Genomic DNA, 17,102 nt, shown 5'->3' with positions numbered 1-17,102 from the left:
GACGTGATTCCCGTGAATTTCTAAAAGTAACGCGAGCGTTTAACGCGAAACGTTTACGAGCATTAGGCACGGTTTTGGCTCGGGGGACGTTCCGCGAAAAAAATTTCCAGAACCAACGGAATTTTTCATTGGTCCGCTCTGAAACCTAATAGCGTTCCACGCGGAGACGGATCGACCGTAACGTGGAAGTCGGCGGAAACAGCTGCAGCCTACTTGTTCGCTAAAGTTAGTTGAGAACGTGTTCGACGTCTTCTACCGCGCTTTCATCACGAGCGATCTTATTGGTTCTACGATCGCGGAACGATCGAGTTCCATTTAGTTGTCTTTCTCGCTCGAAGGTCGCTCTGTTCACGGGTAATTAATCCCCGGTCGCTTTCTTGGCTCTTAAAATTGTCCAGCGACGCTCGTTTGGAGACGAAACGTTCCTTGAATGAAAGGAGGCTGTTGAACTCGGATTACGAAGTGGCATTTAGCGGTCGAAGCGTTCATATAACGAGCCGTTAGAGTATTCTCTTCCTGCTAGGTAACAACGAGGCCGCAGTGTGATATTGCTCATTCGTAGACAGTGCTGTCCAAACAAAACAAATGTTATTCCTGGCATCGGTCTTGAGAAAAGCACAGTGAATCCTCTAGGCGAAGTCAGCGAGCGTAGAAAATGGTTTCCCGGCCTTTGCCAAACTTTGTCTCGCTTTTGTATCACGCAGACAGATCGTTGATGCATTACGACAATCGTAACTAAACACGACACGTAAAAACACGACAAGAAACATCCTTGCGCACAAGACGTTTGTTGGCCGACTCTTGATCACCGTGCACGTTACCTAGACCAGTGTTCGGCATAATCGTAATCGTAATTACGATCACGATTAAAATCAAATGTTTCAAAGTTGGGATTACGATCGTATTTTCAGGTGTTTTCAGACATAGACATTTTGTACCTAAAAACCGACTTCAGATTCGTGTTCCTCACCCTCAAAAAACCTAGAAAACCATGACTTCGTCAAAATTGGAAATTAAAATATTTCAGTTGAAATAATTGATGAAAATAAGGCAGGACTTAGATAGGGCAACATTTAAAAATTTTTGATTTTGACGAAAGCCTGGTTTTCTAAGTTTTTTTGTGCGTGGAATACGAAGCTAAAGTTGGTTTTGAGGCAAAAAATGTCTATGTCTGAAAACACCTGAAAATACGATCGTAATCGCAGACAAATTTGCGAATACGAATTGCAATCGTAATCGTAATCGCAACTCTGAAATATTTTATTACAATCGTAATCGTAATCACAGTTCGAAAACAGTCGACTACAACCGTAATCGTAATAATGATTACGATCTCTTAAAAGTCTCGCCGCGTCTGATCTATAACCGACCTATTCCACTGGCCAGGCGGCCGGTATCCACTAACGCTGCAAGATTGTCTAGCCCCTGTTGCGGCAAACGTAACGCCGTTTAACTCCGAATTACCGATGGTTATGCCGTGTGATATCTTGTATTCAACCTTAACGTTCTCGAACATTTTATGTATGCGTACTTCGACGCGCGTTTTGCAGACAAATCGACGGCATCGCGCCAACTTTTGCGAAAAAGCCTGCTATCAGACAAGAAGACGATGGTAAACGACTACTTTTCGAATGTCGCATCACAGCCGATCCCACGCCAAAAGTTACGTGGTTTCACGATGGAAATATGGTCAAAGACTCACCGAGGCATAAGGTTAGCCAACTCGTATCGATTACAGTCGTTGTTCCGTCCCGCTCTATTACGGATTTGTCGAGTCATCCGTTTCCTTTAAATTTAGACGCCTCCTAACGCCGCTGAATTCATTCAGCGTTCGTCGCGGGAAGTTTTCTTTGGAATTAGAAAAACTTAGAATAGAAAAACTTTCTATCGTTACCGATTTATATCTCATATCCGAATTGCAACAAAATTCTAGCTAACCGTCGATAAAGATGGCCACTCGTACTTCGCTACGCTGGAAATAAAAAATGTGACCGTCGAGGATGCTGGTAAATACAAGGTCACAGCGAAGAACGAGCTCGGCGAGTCTAACGCCACCATTTCCTTGAACTTCGACAGTAAGTATCACGTCGAACCGTCATTGAAATCTCTCGCTACCTGTGTACTTGATCGCCGATGATACAGTTTACATTTGTTTGCTCACGCTTAATTTTCTTATATTATAACAGCGTTTCAACGATTTCTTCGATGCGCGCCTGTATATGTTTTATTCTTTAAACAAGCGTCTATACCTACTATCGACGAGCACGACTCGACGCATTCTCCTCGAAACTTTTCATATAAATGAACTTTATTTTGCAACTGTACGAAGCAAATGTAAACTGATCACTCGGTTTCCATCTTTTTCATTTTTTTTTCATTCGCCTCTACTCATTCGGGATGTATATCGATGATCCTATCTACAAACTCAACGTCTATTAGTCTCGCTGTTAATGTCTATCCTCGTATCTCTTCATGTCTCGTCCATTTCGAACTGTCACGCTGTTTTATTATTTATTTTTTCCGTTTTCTCTCCAGCCTTTCTCTATGATTCTCTTTTTGTTTATTACTTTCTTTCTCCGCACTCTGTTTCCATCCGTACGACTGATGTTTATTTTTTAATGGTTTATCTCGGTCGAGCAATGAGCACGTATCGATTGTCAGCTCGACGGAGCGACGATATACAGCCCGGTTGAACTTTGTTCGACTAAAAAAGAAAATAAAAATATGAAAGGAACCAGAGGACCGTTCGCGAGAGAGCGTAGACTGCAGTATCAGAGTCTGATTAACGTCTGTAACGAAATGCTGCTTGAATCGCGTATTAATTACGATCGACATTCCGCGTGTACCGATCTTCCCCGTTCACGGAATCGGCATGTCGAATCTCGAGGCAGAAATTGCGAGGACAAAACGAATCGTTTCGAATACAAATGAAAATGTCGTCTCTATAACTGTTCGAAAGAATCCATATAATTTTCTATTCGAACGATCCGGAATTCCGTCTCGAGAAAATTCGATCGTTCCGCGGAATGCAGATCGGTCCCGTGCTGACGCTTCGTTAGGTTGCTGGTAATCACGTACATTTTTTTATATTTTCATTCGCGCGAGCCATGTTTTGCCGTGTGGATCATCGACGCAGTGTCCGTCACCGCGGCCATAATAATCGAGAGTCAGTAATAAAAAGAAAAATGCACAATCGCGCACACGCACTTGTGTTCACATGCTCACCCACGCGTTTAGATGTGTTTTGAAAGGTAGCGATTAATTTTTTACTTTACTAAATGAGACTGGATCTCGTAACCGAACAAACAGTAGACTACTTTGATTACTCGTTGCTTAACCCTCGCAACGGCCGAGGTTGGCTTCGTTGGACGGACGACGGATCTAGATCGCTCTTTACACTAACCTGGTACGGAGCGACTCATATTTTATGACAGTATTCAGTGGGTCATGAGAAAGAAGGAATTATTCGATGAAGTAGGAGCGTTTCTCAGGAATTTTTACTGCAATACTATCGGACTTGTTCGAAAGAACAAAAGTCGTGGTACAAAGGGATCAAAGGGCATCGAATAGCTTGGAATAGCCTTACACAGACTTTTCCATGGGAGAAGTCCACGAGGTCCGTCCTCAGCCGTCCGAGGGTTAATGTGTTTAACCAACTTGTGCGTTTTATTGAGGGTTTTCGTGGAGTGGTATATGTACGCGAGTTGCTCTTTGTCGTAGAATATTTAAATAACTAAACACGAAATTAATACACCGGGCTCGAATGGCTCGAAATTGGAAACGAGACGAAGCCGCGTCTCTCGAGCGTCGAAGTCTCTCGTTACTCGTACTTACGAAGTCGACTCGTGTCGCACAGCGTTCGGGTGCCATCGTTAAACGTTTTACGAAATACATTCCGCCACGATCCGCGATAGAGAGGAGAAAGGACGAAGGCGACGCGTACCTAGCGAACGAATAAAACAATGTTCGATGAAAGCAACCTAAGTTACGAGATGTCGGCCTGGCAGGGCGGACGTCCACCGATTTGCGCGACTCCGAGTCGTGCTTTTCGAGCGATAATTGCGATCGGTAATTAAGATCGCGGACCAGTCGGTACGCAGCTACGTAAGGGATTACAGAAACTTTGGTCAACGTTGATCTTTACTCGCGCGAGTAAAGCAGCGACGACGAGGGTGCAGCGTAACTATCGAATCGATACGTAGCTCTGACCTTGGATCGAAGGGCTTAAACCTTCCGCAACCAGGTTGAAGAATGTCGTTCGACGATCGAAGTCGACGTCGATCGCGCGTTAAACGAGACCACGATAAAGGGTGCGAAGGGATTAAGCGTAAGAAAAAGATGTTGTTGAAAAAGGATCTCGACACGTAGATTCGTTTGTGTCAACGTAGGCGACGAGGCGCCCGTACCCGACGACGGTATTAAACCGACCTTCACCGAACGACCGGTAATAAGGCAATCCGACGACGGTAACACCATCACCTTCGAATGCCGCTTAGCCGGCGATCCGAAACCGAGTGTCAAGTGGTAAGATTTCGTGTTCCCGTGCACGCCAAGACGCGGATGTTTTTTATTATCTTTTTTTATTTTGTTTACCGACCCCCCCCCCCCCCCCCCCCGTAGTTACCTCGACACGCATGCTCAGAGAAGAGAAGGATCCAGCCCTATCCCTCTTCGATTTTAACGCGTTCTCGCCGGGTAACGATCGCCGATAATCGCCCAGCGAGAAACGCTCCAGCATCGAAGAGAGACGGCGCGAGACCTTCTCTTACAAGTGTCCTCGGCTATCCAAAGTGAATAAGAATAAAAAAAAAAAAAGAAATGAAATATAAAACGTAGAGTATCTTTCCTCGACGAAACGTCGCGCGCCACATATCGCGTTACTGTTTGAAAGGCATTGAGTATGCAGCACGTTTTGATGCGCACGAAACTAGGTATCACGGTACCGAAGAGGTGAAAGAAGGAGGAAGATTCAGCATGTCGCTGGAACTCGATCAGAAGCTCTACCACCTAGCGAGATTAAAGATCGACAACGTGGCGAAAGGCGACGCCGGCGAGTACAGAGCCGTCGCGAAGAACAAGCACGGCCAGGGAGTGGCGACGATTAACCTAAACTTCGAAGGGGGTGACAAACTAAAGTATGCATCGGCGGCGTTGAGTCGGGTGCTCGTCGCGTCGCTCGACTCTCGGGGATCTGCGATTATTGAAGAGGAGTTTCTTTCCTCGATCGAGCATTTTATTTACATTCGGATGGACGTTTGTAATCCAGGATAGAAAATTAACAAAGGCTCGATCGAGTCGTTCTCAACCCTTTCGACTCAGCTGTTTTCTATTTAAAGTTTGTTCGTTTCTGTTTTAGAAATTGAGCGTATCAATCCTTAACACTCCGCCCATAATTATGAAGACGGTATGAGTCATATATTTCTTGAACAAAAATTACATTGAATTAATTTAGTTTAAATCAAAGATGGTAGCCAGATAACGAGGGACAATTTTCTTCGGGATAAATGTAGTCCATTTTTTTTTTTTTTTAACAGTTTCTGTGAGTCTCGACTGTAATTTGGCCAATAGCAACCAGCTATATTCACTAGGAAATGTGCCACTGGAATCGAAAGGGTTAACGAGGTCGAGTTTCCTTTGATATTTCGAAGGCTGTCGACCTTTCGAGCCTTTAACACTTTCTCAATCATCCTCGATTCGCAAACTAGAGTTCCGCAGATTCCGAAACGTCGTAGCGACGCGGCGAACGTGGTACTTACGATCGAACGAGGATCTCCAGCGTCAGATCCGTTCCCCGATATGACGATCCGTGTCTGACGTATCGATTCACGCAGAATACCCGACGGTAAGCCGCCGCGTTTTCCGAAGAAACCGACAATCCGACAGGAAGGCGACATCTTGATTATGGAGTGTATCCTGGAAGCGCACCCGGTGCCGGACATAACCTGGTACCAAGGCCAGAAACCGATCGCCGACAGCAAACGCGTCAAGATGTCACGCAAGGCGACCGGCAAGGACACTTATTTGCTCACGCTCGAGATCTCGAATCCTACCAAGGCCGACGGTGGAAATTATCGATGCAACGCGTTTAACAACTTCGGCGAGAGTAACGCCAACATCTCCCTCAACTTCCAAGGCAAGTCCTTCTCGATGCAAGACAGAAGCTGTTCTCGTTGGTTCCTCCCCCTCCGTCTTTCTTATTTTTCGTTGATTCCGCCTTCGAATCGATCGTTCTCCGCTATCCACGTTAGAGGTTTCTTTGTAAAATTGGAATACGATGTGGGTTACTTTAAACTTACACTTTTGTTAAGCACTGTACTTTTCAACCCTGACGACTAAACCCTTTAACATGTAACAACGCGTGAGGACTCGTGGTAGAGAATTCGAGTCGGATACGTCCACGTCGTATGAAAAGGCGCAAAGAATTTCACAGACGATTATGCCACGCACGAACCTACGGTAAATCGTAGGCGAAAGGGTCGATTTTTCATGGACCGTATCGTATATCAATTTCAAAAGAATCCTTTTGAAACGAAACGATCGATCCGACGATGAATCTTTCGCTCCCTTCGAGCGGAGCAATTTTTCGAGACATTTTGTTTTTTGAGAATCGCCAGAGAGACCAACGAGAAGGTCCCCCCACTGCACCCTATCGTTCTATCTCCTAGCACGTTTTTTCCTCTATCGGAATCGTTCGAAAGTCGTTCCGCCAGAGCAAGATCGTTTCTCTGCGCGGACGTTTCGCTGCTCGCGTCGCGTAAAAATCTTCGCGATAGGTTCTTACCGTGCCGTTGTTTCCGAGAGAAGGTAAGTACGTTGCGCTGTCGCTAACTAATCGTGGAGTCCTTCTCTCGTTGCTTGCTAACTTCTGGATCCCTGTCTGAGCCCCGAGAAACAAAGCCAGGAGGTAATTCAAACGGGGATCGAGAACAGTGCAGTAAACTAACATCGTCGAGATTGTTCACTAATCGCGAAAGGAACCCGAGCGAACCCTTTCACGGCGGACCGATCGCGATTCTCGCGAGTAACGACGAGAGAATCGCGATCCCGGGGAGATCGTCTCCGGCCGAAAACGCGGCTGCCGCCGGAAGTCGACGCTTGCGACTCGCGATCGTGCCTAATCGTGGATCTTCCCAAGATGCAGAAGAAGGACCTGGTTTCGCGCCGACGTTCGTCGAGAAACCGCGTATCATTCCGAACGAAACCGGTACCTTGATCACGATGAAGTGCAAATGCAAGGCGAACCCGAAGCCGGAGGTCACGTGGTTCCGCGGGACCAACGTCGTCAAGGAGTCTTCCAAGATCTCTATCAAGACGAAGACCGTCGAGGAGGACGTTTACGAATTAATTATGGAAATCAAGGTACGCGTTCGCAAATTACAGAAGTAGGAATGAAACAACTTTTCGTTCGTCTTCAGAGCTGATTATTTATTCAAACTTCTCCCCTGTACCACTCTTATCCTTTATCCCGGCCCCCCTCCCTCAACTCCTCTTACTCTTAACACTTTTCTCCTACGTACAAACACCCGCACCACTTATCTTGTACCTTATTTCTAACACAAATCACGTTTTTATATTCCTCTCGCTCGCATATTACATTCACTCTTCCACGCCACCTATTCAAGTCCACCTGATTATTTATTTATACTTTAGTTGTGAATACATTCAGAGTATGAAGCTCTTATAGAGAGAATGCGAGACAGGAGGAGTTTCTTTCCTAGTCCTGTTGTAACATTCGTTGTTTGATGTCATGTAGTACTCGTATCAACAACTCCAGTTCTGCATTGGTGAAGATAATAATCGTTGATTAAAACGTTGCAGGATCCTTCGGCGCCTGACGGCGGCACTTACAGGTGCCACGTGAAGAACGAATACGGCGAAAGCAACGCCAATCTGAACCTGAACATAGAGGCCGAACCGGAACCGGAAGGCGACGGTCCGACCTTCGTCGAGAAGCCACGCATACAGTCCCAGAATCAGGGCAAACTGGTGATAATGGACTGCAAAGTAAAAGCGAACCCGAAGCCCGAGATCGTGTGGACCCACGCCGGCCAGGTGGTGAAGGAGTCTTCGAAAATCTCGATCAGTATTATTCAAGAGAAGGACGATATTTATTACATTAAATTGACATTGAACGATCCCAGTCCGGAGGATTCCGGCTTGTACAAGTGCAACATCAAGAACGCCCTCGGCGAACTGAACGCCAACCTCACGCTCAACGTTGAAAGTGAGTCGATTATTAAATCGAGAGTATCGATAATATGTTTTCAAAATATTCTTAAGGCAGGGTTTATAAAACGAACAATTAAATCTTAACGTTTATTAAGGGGTAACTCTAGAGGCTGAAATAAAGGCCTAACTTTGATAATTAATTTTGAGAGTATCGCAAAAAGAATAGGATTTATATGTATGAGTACTTTCGCCGTTGATTCACGTATCTCTGATCTACGATTTCAGTTATACCTGTAATCAAGGAGAAGCCAAAGGTTGTGAAGATCGTGAAGAAGAGAACGGTCATAGTCGAGTGTCACGTGCTCTCCAAGTTCACACCGGATTGTACTTGGTTCAAAGAAACGCAAGCCGTCAAGCAGGATACCAGGCACAAGGTGCACGTGGAACAAGTGAAAGAGGTCCGTGACAACACGTTTTGCGATTTAACAAAATTTTTGTTAGTAAAATCTCCGAAAGGAAACATTCGAAATTTGATTCTTTTTTTAGGGAGAATTCGCGGTGAAATTAGAGATCGAGCAAGTGTCGGCGACCGACAAGGGTATCTACAAGTTGGTAGCTCGCAACGAGAAAGGAGAAGCGACCTCCCAGGTGGTGGAGGTTACGGATATCATGGAGGAAGGCGATAAGCCGAAGATCGCGTCCGGTCTGAAGTCTGTGGTGAGTTGTTCGATCTAACGTAATTTCGCAAATAATCCTCGGAACTTGTAAACCTATCTCAAAGCGATATATTCACGGGGTTTTAGACGATCGAGGAAGGCAAAACGATCGAACTCGTCGCTAGCCTCGCGAAGCAGGATCGCAAAGTGACCATCCAGTGGTACAAGTGAGTCGATCGATCGATGCGTGTCGTCAACGCTGCTACGCTTTACTCTGCTTTTGTTTAAACCGATCAATCCTTTTATTTCCGCAGAGACTCGACGGTAATCAAGTCCAACAAGGACATCATGATATCCTTCAACGGTACGGACATGAAATTCATCATCACATCCGCTACCACCTCGTTCTCTGGAACCTACAAGGTTGTCGTCAGCAATGAGTTCGGTCAAGACGAATCGTCCGCTCGTATAGTGGTCAAGGTAAGAAATTCGAGGAACTTTTGAATATGAAATTTCATATCACTCTTCATGTTATGCCCTTCAACGTTACGAACTATTCCGTGTTGAAACTTTAAAGAATCGACCCCCTCCCTCTAAAATATTGTTGATATGTCATTTCGTGAATTAAAACCTCGACTGTTAAACGAAATTCATGTTTGCCACGAACGGTTGTCTTCCTTGAATGTTGCATGCAATTCCTTGTGCGTATTGTAGAAGAAGGAGGAAGAAGAGGAGGAAAAGAAGGAAGAAAAGAAGGAAGAAAAGAAGGTAGAAAAGAAGGAGGAAAAGAAAGAGGAAAAGAAAGAGGAAAAGAAAGAAGAAAAGAAGGTAGAAAAGAAGGAAGAAAAGAAGGAAGAAAAGAAAGAGGAGAAGGTAAGACTACCGTCATCATCGCCCAAAGTCTGCTATCGAAAGGCTTATTCTACTTACTCGTTGCGGCCACTCTCCCTAGTGTTTAAATTATCCCTTGACTAACAATTTGTTACAATCATCCCTTACATCTACACTCGAAACAAGATCACACGAACGAAAGTTCAATTTTTTTTTGTCGTAAAATAAATTAACTTTCGGTTTCGGTTACTGATAATTCGGCTCTCTTGAAATGCATTTCGATATTGCGATACAAAAGGTAATTAGCTCTGTCTGGAGCGACGACGAGGACGACGAATACGATGAGAGCGTCGTCGAAGACGAAGAAGAGGAGGAGGATGTGGTGAGTGTAATCGAAACCAGCGTCGCGGAGCCGATTATCGAGGAACCAGACTCGGAAACACTTTCGCAAATAGAGGTACACGTACACACGCATCACATATTTACACGGACACGTATATTCTCGATCATATTTTTCTCTCGACATTTTTCGTCTTCTTTTCAACTCTCTTCGGAGATGCCTGTCGATCTTTTTCTATACTTTCTTTTTCCATGGACAATTATTTTTCGTAAGCGTCGGTAATCTATCAAGGTTTTTTTTTTTCATTATTTTCAAGGACATACCCGACAACAAACAGAACGGTATCGACAAACCTGGCCGCAAGAAGGTACGAAACATTTTTTTGTTGTTTTTATTTTCGAAAACGAGTGATCTCGTTAAAGATTATTTTTCCATAACGATCGAGAAGAGATTCACTTTACACTGTATAGATTTGGAAAGAATCGTCACTTTGTGTACCCTTTTCGTGTTCCCTTGCGATGTCCCTTTTTTCGTTTAGACTTTGTGTGCTTGTCTGTGTTAACGACGCAAAGCAATTATTTATTTCATTTCCTGGCAACGAACGATATCTGATATTAATTTACGTTCGCTTTTCTGTTTCAGAAATTGGAAGTTATTCAGGTGAGTGACTGGTATCGAACACTCAGATTTGGCGTGGTATACGCTCGAGTTATTAGAGCGGTCTTTCGACTGCATTGCGAACAATTAATAGATATGAGCTTTATGCGAACGCCTTACTGTCCTTCGACAGATTTATTTAACGCGGTTACAGTGCGGTGGGATAATGCGTGGCTGGTATGCGAAACGCTATTCTCGGCTTTTGCTAAACGAACTCTTCTCTCTTTTTCAGCTTTACTAACGCGCAGCTCTTACTAACGAATCGCGCTTTTGATTTCAGCGATTTTTATTTGCATCATGGTTTGCGTCTAGGCATTCTTATCGCTCTCTTTCCCTTTCAGCTTTCAAACATTACACGCATTGCTACTTTATCAACACGCAACATAATATTCGCTTTTAGAGAATTCTCACTGTCCTTTCCTTAGAAGCTGGGCTATAAATCTTTCCTTAAAAACTTCCTCTATTTTCCTCTATTTTCTCTATATTGCCTGCGTGCTTCGTATGAGCTATTCTGTTTTCGTCCTTGGTGTCTATAAGAATATTTGCATGCGTATTAGCTTATTTGTAATGTCGCGTTAGACGTGGCTTAAATGTTTACACGATGCAAGCGAAGGTAAGAAGTACGATTAATGGACGAACCTAAGATATTAATATCGTTGTACTTCTGCTTAAATATAGAAAAAACCAGAAGAGAAGATCGAGGAAAAGAAGGAAGCAGAAAAGGTAATCGTTTGCGTTTTCACAAATTCGAAACATGCGTTCCAAGTAACTAAAATATGCAAATGAAATTTATGTTTGCAGAAAAAGGTGGTGCAGAAGAAGGAAGAAAAGAAAGAGGTAAAGACAAACTTTTACTCAAACTATATTCGTTTAAATATTTACTCATGCATCGGTACGATCTCTGTCATTTCATTTCAGGAGGCCTCGTTAAAAGCGGAGAAGACCGTGTCTCGCAAGCAGTCTATCAGCAGAGTAAGTTTCCCGTCACGAGAATCCTTTGTAAATTGCTGAAAAAAAGAACGTGATACTGATTTGGTATTTTTACTTAATGTTTAGGTCGAGGAACTGCGAACGGAAAGCCGAAGGAGTTCTCTGGTGTCAACCGAGGAAAAGGTTAAGACAAGTTCCACGTTTACTTCTTTCAAACGTAGGACGACTTCTTCTGAATTTGACTTCGAAATGTGTAAATAATATAAAAAAGAAGTCCTTCTAGGTTCGATAAAAATGTAGTTGAAGACTTCACAAATTAGCTCTAAGACGCTTGACTCTCCAAGAATCCAAATGTTTATTCGTCTCTTTTTTTAATACACGTAGATGATAAGCGAAGATGGCTACACTACACCACGACGCGTTTCGATACAAAAGGTACACGAACACTCGCTGATTGAACATAAAGTAATACAGAATTGGCGCAAACGAAACGTTTACAATGCTCCAACCGCTGATGTTGTATTAATACAGTAATTGTTTGTTTACCTGAATACAGACCGAGGAGGAAGTGAAGTCGGAAAGTCGGCGATCTTCGATCGTCGAGAAGAAGAAGGTGACAGCCGAGAAGGTAAGAAGGCACACTTTGATTCGTATTGAACTCTTTATAATTGTTTTTGTCGAGCTTCCTCGTGTCGTCCTCGTAAATTTGATTATTCCGACGCCTCGTAATTAAGACGGTCGAGTCGTCAGTAATATGTGTGCTAACAGTAGTTCTTTGGTTGCGAAATGAAAAATTTACAATTATTTTCATACCGAAAAAGTAAGTACAATGTGTTGTGTTCGACCTTCTAGAAAATGACATAGAAGGCTGGTAGTATGTAGTACTAAACACTTGTTTTTGTCTTTTGTATGAGTGTAAAAAGTGCAATCGAAGAATCGAAAGTACGAATAGTATCGCGAAGATCAAAGGAACAGTAGGGCACAGAGGAATATCATTTTTCGAGGAAAGAACCAAACGATTTCTTTCTTTTTTATTATGTTACATTTTTAGGCGGTTATAAAGTTCCCGGCTGGCTTCGCTATTACACCCGCGCAAGACACAAAGGTACACGAAACACGCTATATGCAGTCGTTGCAAACAATTTACGTTACTCGTTAAAAAGAAAAAAAAAAGAAAAATAAAATAAAAAATAAAACGTATCGCATCCTTTCAGGATGAACTGTATTCCACGTATCACACGTTTAGACGAAGATCGTCGCACAAGATCAAGGTAGATAAAACGCTACCAAAATTATACACGGTGTCCCGTATAAAGAGACCTTTTTTTTTACAAACTTAAGTATCGACACGATTTATGTCAAGTTAAGGGAAGTCATGGGAAAAGGATTCTGTTGAATTTCGTTCTAAACATATCGATGATTAAAATACGTTTTCACACCGTTAATATTATTGTAGACTTCGAGCAACGAGAACGTTAGGCAAGACACGTCCGAGCCAGACGATGAAATCGAGGTAAACGATTCGTTGAAAGAAACCCGACCTAATATTATCGCTAATGGTGCAAATATAGAGATTTATACTCACAGTGATTGATACTTGTAGGATATTTGGGCGTCGATGCCAAGAGAGCCAGAGATAAAACCCGTTAGATTGAAAGAGGTACTGAATTTATAAATGATGTTTACAAATGATGTTAATAACTCGTCTGTGATACAGCAGAAAAGAAATTAACGAAAATTACACGTAGCGAAGTAGGATATGTTTTTAATCACGCGAGGTATTTTAGGTAGCGTCGCAACCTAATGGGAAACTGCATAGTAGGAAACCAAGCGATGATATCGAGGTAGCTAATCCTTTTTTCTTTTCAATTATTTTTCTAACGCTCGACGTCGCTCGAGATGTCGATATTGAAGAGTGAAATAATTTTAGGATATTTGGGCAGATAAACCGAAGGAACGCGAAATTGAATGTATAAAAAAAGTCAAGGTACAAAGAACCGATATATATATATATATATATTGCACGTTACACAGTACAACAAATATTCATTTGCATGCAATACTTATACATGGTGGGGCATGTTTTTAATCGCCATAACATATTTTAGGAATCGTTAAAGCCCATTCCTAAGTCAATTATCGATAAATCACGCAATGGGATCGAGGTAGCTAATTATTTTATTTTTGTATTATTTTTTGAACGCACGGTGTCACGCTGAAATTCGATATTAAAGGACAAACAAAATTTTAGGACATTTGGGCAAATAGGTCAAAGGATCGCGAAATAGAATCCATACAAAAAGTTAAGGTACAAAATTGATTGCACGTGATTTAATAATGATCGATAGACGCGATGAAGCGGAGCACTTTTTTTTAATCGCTTGACATGTTTTAGGATGCGTTAAAACCTGTTGTAAAGTCGAACAAACCCCGTGACGAAGAGGTAGTTAATTTTTTTTAGTAACAAATACACGCTGACGTACCGTAAACAATGATTTGTCACACGCATTTACGTTTCAGGATAACGCGAAACTCACGCTTAGGTCAGGCTCACGTAAATCAAGCGCAGACGTGGAGGTACACTTTTACAATTTTCGAATACGGTTCCACGATACTTTTGTCAAAATTTATACCGAACTGCGTCCTAAATTTTAGCACACTTTGGCTGCCAAACCGAGGGACGACAAAATTTCTCCAACTAAAAAGCCCGAGGCCCAAAACGTAAACGAGATATTTTATTGAAACGTTAAAAGAGAAATTTAATTTTTGATAACAACGTTTTTCAAACGTGGCATCATTTCAGGAGACAGCACACGCACCTAAACCAACACTCACAAACCAACATTCAACATCCGCGAACAAAGTAGACGACGAGATCGAGGTAGCACATCGTCGCATTAAACATTTAAATCTTCCTATTATTGTGTCAAATAAATTTCGTACGGGTCTTAACTGTGAGAACATTTTAGGATATCTGGGCAGATAGGCCGCAGGATTACGAAATTAGATCTATTCGTATTAGTAAGGACGAGGTAGGCTTATAAACTACGCACACTGAAACGTTAAACGCGCTTCTTTCTTTTTACTTATTATTTTTTTTTAATGCTTTACATTTTCAGGAGATTCCGAAGCTCAAGCGCGAACCACTCGAGCAGAAAATAGATAACGATGTTGAGGTATACGACGCACACTGCACTCTGTCGTAGACTTGCGCGGAATAACAAACATAATCGGGTAAACGTTTTTTTTTTTTTTTTTAGGATATCTGGTCGGATAGACCACGGGATCGCGAAATTAAATCTATTTGGAAGGAGGTAACGCGATACATTTCGAACCGAACTTTCGAATCTTCTCGAACGCAATGTTTTGAACATTTAATTATTTTAGGTACCGGAAAAGAATGCCGTAGAATTATCGCAAACACTACGCGAAGAACCTGAGGTACACTCACGCGATAAACTTAGATGCGTCCGTACTTTGGAGACTGTATCGATCCCAAAGTTTGGAAATTTAAGATAAATACGCAGTCATTTAATTAACGTAAAACTATAAAATTCCCAGATTTTGGAGTCGATACAGTTTCTCTTCGATGTACAGATACCCAAGGCACGTATCAGGTATTTTTGTATTAATTTTTTTTTTTTTTTGTTCATATTACAAACATTTTAGGATACTTGGAAGCCAAACATGAACAACTCGAGCGACAAAACTGATTCTCCGAAATCTAAAACAGAATCGCCGCTAGTTAATTCGACCAACAAAGTAGAGGTAGAGAAACAAACGTGTTCCAATGTTCATACCGCAGATACTAAACCGAGAAATGTAATTTTTTAGGAGGTGGTTAAACCGAAATTAAAAACGACTCGTAGAAAATCCGACACGGACAAGGTACACCCGCCACACGTGGAATTTCACGTGTACTTACACGTTGCACGAACACATAACACTCAAACATGTCACGCTTTAATAAAAATCGTCGTTACTTTGATCGTTTTAGAAAGAGGCGTCTAAACCGAAACTTACCTCTCGCAAAATTGACGATGTGGGCAAGGTACAGTTTCGCTCAGTCTTTCTCGATTATTTACGTCTTTGTGACGTGCCAGGGGTGTATTTTACGAAAACTCTTTTTTTTTTCCATTTGCAATTTTAGAAGAAAGAACCGACGACGAGACGTAGATCATCGACAAAATCGACGGAGGGATCTAAGGTACAGGGAATAGAGAACACGATACTTAGTAACGTCTCACGAGCTTTTTACACTACTTCCGTTCGTTTCTGTTTTATTTTTTATATGCTATACATGTTATTCATTCGTGCGAATATTATCCAGGACCACGAGCCTACGTTAGCCTCTAACCAGGACACTGTTTCCAACGACACTAAGGTATACACGATATTCCTCTTGAGGCAACAAGTACACATGACACGCAAATATCGTATTCGAGCAGTACAAACATACTTTTGTTAGAATTCTTCGCTTTCTAGCGCGAGGAAACTGTAAATAAAATTCGACTGCTGTGTCTGTGATTAATCGTATCCATTTGTTGCACTAACGTAAACCTGGGAGTGGAACGCGAGTACATTTTATCGTTTCCATGTTTTTTCTAGAAGCAGGAAGTCAGCGTTAAAGCCAAGACCGTCGGAAAAGAGGAAACAAAGGTACCCAAGCGATATCGCATAATTCTCACACGTGCATTTTTATAAATGAACTCGATACACTAAAATTAATGCGTTAGAATACCTTCATTTTACACGGTAAATTAATTGTAGGAGGCACCTAAACCCACACAGAAGGTAGAAGATACCAAGGTACATGATACATATACGCTATACATTCGACATTTTACGCCGATCGATAATTTTATTACAAAACTTACGAATAACTTACGTCGAGGAATTATTTTCTAGAAACCGGAACCCGCGAAACCACAACCCACTCCCGGTAAACCCGAGGAGGCTAAGGTACACAAAACACACACCATTTCACAATAGAATATTCATAGCCTTTTTGTATAGTTTCCAATAACCCGCTATCGACAATTACGATACACGAGACTGTTGATTTTTAGAAAGAGGAACCCGCCACGAAACCCAAGACCACCCTCGGCAAACCCCAAGAGGCAAAGGTATACGAAACTTTGTTGAGCTTGTTCTTTTTTTTTACAAGCAAGATTTTTTTAAAGTACATCCTTTTTTTTACACACACAACGCGACTCGTCACAAAATCCCCTTTTTTTTAGAAGGAAGAACCCGTCACAAAACCAAAGACCACCCTTGGGAAACCCGAGGAAGCAAAGGTACACAACACGTTACACTTGGTTCTTTTACACATAAATTGTACTACGAACAAAGACATTTTTTACTAGACAAAACTCTTTTTTTTAACGTGAAATGTTTCACGTACACGTGTGGATACAACTCGTCACAACAATCCTTTTTTTTTAGAAGGAAGAACCCGTCACAAAACCAAAGACCACCCTTGGTAAACCCGAGGAGGCGAAGGTACACTGCGACATGAT

At 42.3% G+C, this 17,102-nt stretch overlaps 2 protein-coding genes across 46 annotated transcripts in view; both read left to right on the top strand.

The window, feature by feature from the left end:
- Positions 1 to 17,102, top strand: part of LOC128887865 (twitchin) — a 91,853-nt gene that overhangs the window by 10,032 nt on the left and 64,719 nt on the right. For 13 of the 45 annotated variants that reach the window (XM_054144266.1, XM_054144265.1, XM_054144282.1 and 10 more), the window contains exons 4-28: positions 1,551 to 1,713; positions 1,934 to 2,075; positions 4,389 to 4,524; positions 4,932 to 5,135; positions 5,832 to 6,133; positions 7,142 to 7,359; positions 7,819 to 8,224; positions 8,455 to 8,627; positions 8,716 to 8,886; positions 8,973 to 9,052; positions 9,140 to 9,305; positions 9,540 to 9,698; positions 10,639 to 10,656; positions 11,332 to 11,376; positions 11,455 to 11,490; positions 11,572 to 11,625; positions 11,710 to 11,766; positions 11,968 to 12,018; positions 12,140 to 12,211; positions 16,192 to 16,242; positions 16,354 to 16,392; positions 16,492 to 16,545; positions 16,653 to 16,709; positions 16,824 to 16,880; positions 17,029 to 17,085. In XM_054144266.1, the coding sequence (XP_054000241.1) occupies positions 1,551 to 1,713; positions 1,934 to 2,075; positions 4,389 to 4,524; positions 4,932 to 5,135; positions 5,832 to 6,133; positions 7,142 to 7,359; positions 7,819 to 8,224; positions 8,455 to 8,627; positions 8,716 to 8,886; positions 8,973 to 9,052; positions 9,140 to 9,305; positions 9,540 to 9,698; positions 10,639 to 10,656; positions 11,332 to 11,376; positions 11,455 to 11,490; positions 11,572 to 11,625; positions 11,710 to 11,766; positions 11,968 to 12,018; positions 12,140 to 12,211; positions 16,192 to 16,242; positions 16,354 to 16,392; positions 16,492 to 16,545; positions 16,653 to 16,709; positions 16,824 to 16,880; positions 17,029 to 17,085 (2,968 nt within the window). Of the gene's footprint in view, positions 1 to 1,550; positions 1,714 to 1,933; positions 2,076 to 4,388; positions 4,525 to 4,931; positions 5,136 to 5,831; positions 6,134 to 7,135; positions 7,360 to 7,818; positions 8,225 to 8,454; positions 8,628 to 8,715; positions 8,887 to 8,972; positions 9,053 to 9,139; positions 9,306 to 9,539; positions 9,699 to 10,638; positions 10,657 to 11,331; positions 11,377 to 11,454; positions 11,491 to 11,571; positions 11,626 to 11,709; positions 11,767 to 11,967; positions 12,019 to 12,139; positions 12,212 to 16,191; positions 16,243 to 16,353; positions 16,393 to 16,491; positions 16,546 to 16,652; positions 16,710 to 16,823; positions 16,881 to 17,028; positions 17,086 to 17,102 lie in introns of those variants that run through there. The other 32 variants (XM_054144289.1, XM_054144281.1, XM_054144273.1 and 29 more) reach the window with 17 other exon arrangements.
- LOC128887887 (titin homolog) lies at positions 12,218 to 16,242 on the top strand. The gene is made up of 19 exons (XM_054144352.1): positions 12,218 to 12,688; positions 12,798 to 12,854; positions 13,040 to 13,243; positions 13,371 to 13,427; positions 13,514 to 13,570; positions 13,692 to 13,748; positions 13,835 to 13,891; positions 13,979 to 14,026; positions 14,104 to 14,160; positions 14,239 to 14,304; positions 14,387 to 14,464; positions 14,553 to 14,615; positions 14,703 to 14,759; positions 14,844 to 14,897; positions 14,971 to 15,024; positions 15,253 to 15,351; positions 15,418 to 15,471; positions 15,581 to 15,634; positions 15,734 to 16,242. Exons 3-19 carry the CDS (start codon positions 13,202 to 13,204, stop codon positions 16,049 to 16,051), a joined length of 1,272 nt encoding a protein of 423 aa, XP_054000327.1. The 5' UTR covers positions 12,218 to 12,688; positions 12,798 to 12,854; positions 13,040 to 13,201; the 3' UTR covers positions 16,052 to 16,242.

Source organism: Hylaeus anthracinus, unplaced genomic scaffold (genome assembly GCF_026225885.1).
Source record: "Hylaeus anthracinus isolate JK02 unplaced genomic scaffold, UHH_iyHylAnth1.0_haploid 11989, whole genome shotgun sequence".
NCBI classification, from domain to species: Eukaryota; Metazoa; Arthropoda; class Insecta; order Hymenoptera; family Colletidae; genus Hylaeus; species Hylaeus anthracinus.
This window is presented reverse-complemented; position numbering and strand designations above follow the sequence as displayed.